This window comes from Penaeus vannamei, chromosome 29 (assembly GCF_042767895.1).
Source record: "Penaeus vannamei isolate JL-2024 chromosome 29, ASM4276789v1, whole genome shotgun sequence".
In the NCBI taxonomy this organism is placed as follows: Eukaryota; Metazoa; Arthropoda; class Malacostraca; order Decapoda; family Penaeidae; genus Penaeus; species Penaeus vannamei.
In genome coordinates, this window is record NC_091577.1 from 8632204 (window position 1) to 8634703 (window position 2500).

At 54.2% G+C, this 2500-nt stretch overlaps 2 protein-coding genes across 8 annotated transcripts in view; both read left to right on the forward strand.

The window, feature by feature from the left end:
• loco (locomotion defects) overlaps positions 1 to 2500 on the forward strand; it is a 143860-nt gene that overhangs the window by 58779 nt on the left and 82581 nt on the right. The gene's annotated exons all lie outside the window — the stretch shown is intronic.
• Positions 673 to 2500, forward strand: part of LOC113809284 (retinitis pigmentosa 1-like 1 protein) — a 45355-nt gene continuing 43527 nt past the window's right edge. Inside the window, exon 1 of the mRNA XM_070142209.1 lies at positions 673 to 2389. Coding sequence (XP_069998310.1) covers positions 1076 to 2389 — 1314 coding nt within the window. The 5' untranslated portion in view covers positions 673 to 1075. The remainder of the gene's footprint in view (positions 2390 to 2500) is intronic.

Consider the following 2500-nt stretch of genomic DNA (forward strand, 5'->3'; position numbering starts at 1 on the left):
ATATATATATATATATATATATATATTTATTTATTTATTTATTTATGAGAATGAGAAAGAGGTAGACAGAAAGACAGAGAGAGACAGAGATACAGAGAGAGAGAGAGAGACAGAGAGACAGATAGAGACAGAGACAGAGACACAGAGAAACAAAGAGAAACAGAGACACAGACACACACAGAGACAGAGACACAGAGAGAGAGATAGAGACACACACAGAGACAGAGACACACAGAGAGAAAGACAGACACAGAGAGAAACAGAGAAACAAAGAAACAGACACAGACAGACACACACACACACACACACACAGACACAGAGACAGAGAGAAAGGGGGGGGGAGGCTTTAAGATAAGTAAAGAGAGAAAGAGCGAGAGTTGTTTCACATGGATGCAGGATATACGGTGTGTGCTGTTCAGCTCATAGAGCTTCGCTCCAGCCAAAAATGTTTATCACATTTATATTCTCATTTGAAAGGAACGTGCGTATGTTGGACTCCAAAAGCATGCGCGCTTGCATCCAAGCGCACGCACCTTCAGTTTCGTTCTCATAGCCTTTGAGACTCGTTCAATCTTTCCATCATTTACTCGTACTCACGCATACACACAAACATACAAACATCATGTTTTAGGAAATACATCAGATAGTGTGTCCTGTCATGACAAATGAGAGAGCAGCGGAAACGGGGCAGTCGGAGTTTGTGTGCGCACGCGCGTGTACCTCATCCCTTTTGTGATGTGTGTGCCCCTGCTTCTCTCCTCGCCTCGCGGCCGCGTTCTGTTGTGCGATGTTGTGATTCAGTTGTGATTTCTTATCGCGTCCCTTGACTCTTATCGTGGAAAGCGTGGTGGGAAGGCGTGGCGGGGGCCTCAGTGTCAAGAATTGGCGTGACGGCGTGTAGCGAGCGCCGCGCCGGTGCCAGCTAGCATCATCACCAGTGCCTTTGGAACGGCAGAAGGGAGCGGGCGAATGCCATATTGAGGCGAGGTGTTTCGACGGAGGAACTTGAGTGTTGTGGGTATTGTGGGCACTGTAGGCGTTGTGAGTGCTGTGGGAACGAGTCCAGCCCGCCACGATGCCGTTCCTCTGCTGTGGATCCCAGGCGAAGGTCGACGCCGACCCTGCTGAGATTTACTTCCCGCCCAAGCAGGAAAGCGACGGACAGCAGCAGCAAAAGCAGCGCCAAGATCAGATAAAGCAGCAGGTCACGCCGCCAGAAAGCAAAGAATCCGAAAAGCCGAAAGGAGCCAAAGAGCAGATACAACAACAGGAAGAGCCTGAGCTGGCTACACCGGCGCCGGCACCGGAGGACGGCCAACCCCAGGAAGAGTCAGACCTGAAACAAGGACCCGAGATTTCAGACCCGAAGAAGCAGTCGGAGCAAGCAGAAGACCAGACACCAAGCCAAGGAGATACGAAATGCGAGAGGCATGCATCAGCAGCTCATATCGAAGCGGAAGTAGGATCTTTGCGTGAGACTGGGAAGATCAAAGATACTGGAGCAGGAAGTGAAACGATGGATACTGTGGAGGGGGCATCTGCACCTTCGGAAGGGGAAGCCGGAAAGGGAGACGCACATATCGATGCGGCAGATACCAAAGGCGATTCCGATTTTCCTTCCGAGAACGCCGAAGGAAGAAAGGGAAAGACGACGGAAAATGATGCTCGGGCGGGACACGCGGACATGGCTGTCGATGAGCAAGAATCTGAAGGGTCGTCCGCGCCCGCGACCTGCCCTTCAGGGGAAGAGGCTGCCGCGCGAAGGGAGCTCTCTGCGATGGAAGTCAACGTGCACGTGGCGGTGACTAGTGTCATTATGGAAGGAATCGAAGAGCATGTTTGCGAACTCGAGCTGCCGCCGGTGGACGGCAACATGTTCGTGGCTGTGACCACGCCATCCATTGTATCAGAATCAGTCACGTCTGTTGTGGAAAACACCAAAAACAAAGAAGAACAAATACTCTATGGGAACGAAGCGAAACAACTGCCTCAGTACACAGCAGAGCAGATGAGAGAACCGAAAGGCAATTCCTCTGGCGCAAAACAATCCGATCGCGTCGGACATTCTGAAGAAGGGGCGGAATCCCACGCAGGAGAGGCGAAGGACTCGCCGTGCGCGAGTGGCCCCGCCAGCGAGGCCGAGGAGGAGGTGGGAGAGAGCGCGACCCCAGGCCTCGAGGGGCGAGCGCGGCCAACGAGCCCAGGCGCGGGGAGCGGAGAGCATCCGTCGGGCGAACATCCTGTAACGCTTGGCGCCGGTGACGAAATGGAGCCGGTCGGGGAGCGGAGGCGGCGACGCGACCGGCGCCAGCGAAGGCCCCAGAGGAGCGCCTCGGGCGACGACGACACCTCCGACGAGGACGAGGTCGTGCCGCTCCGGAGGAAGAAGGTGAGTCTCCCTGCGCGGAAAGGCAGTTTCTGTGATGGAACACGGCCGTTCATTCTCTCTCTCCCTCCTTCCCTCCCTTTCTCCCTTCCCCTCCCTTTCTCTCTCCCTCTT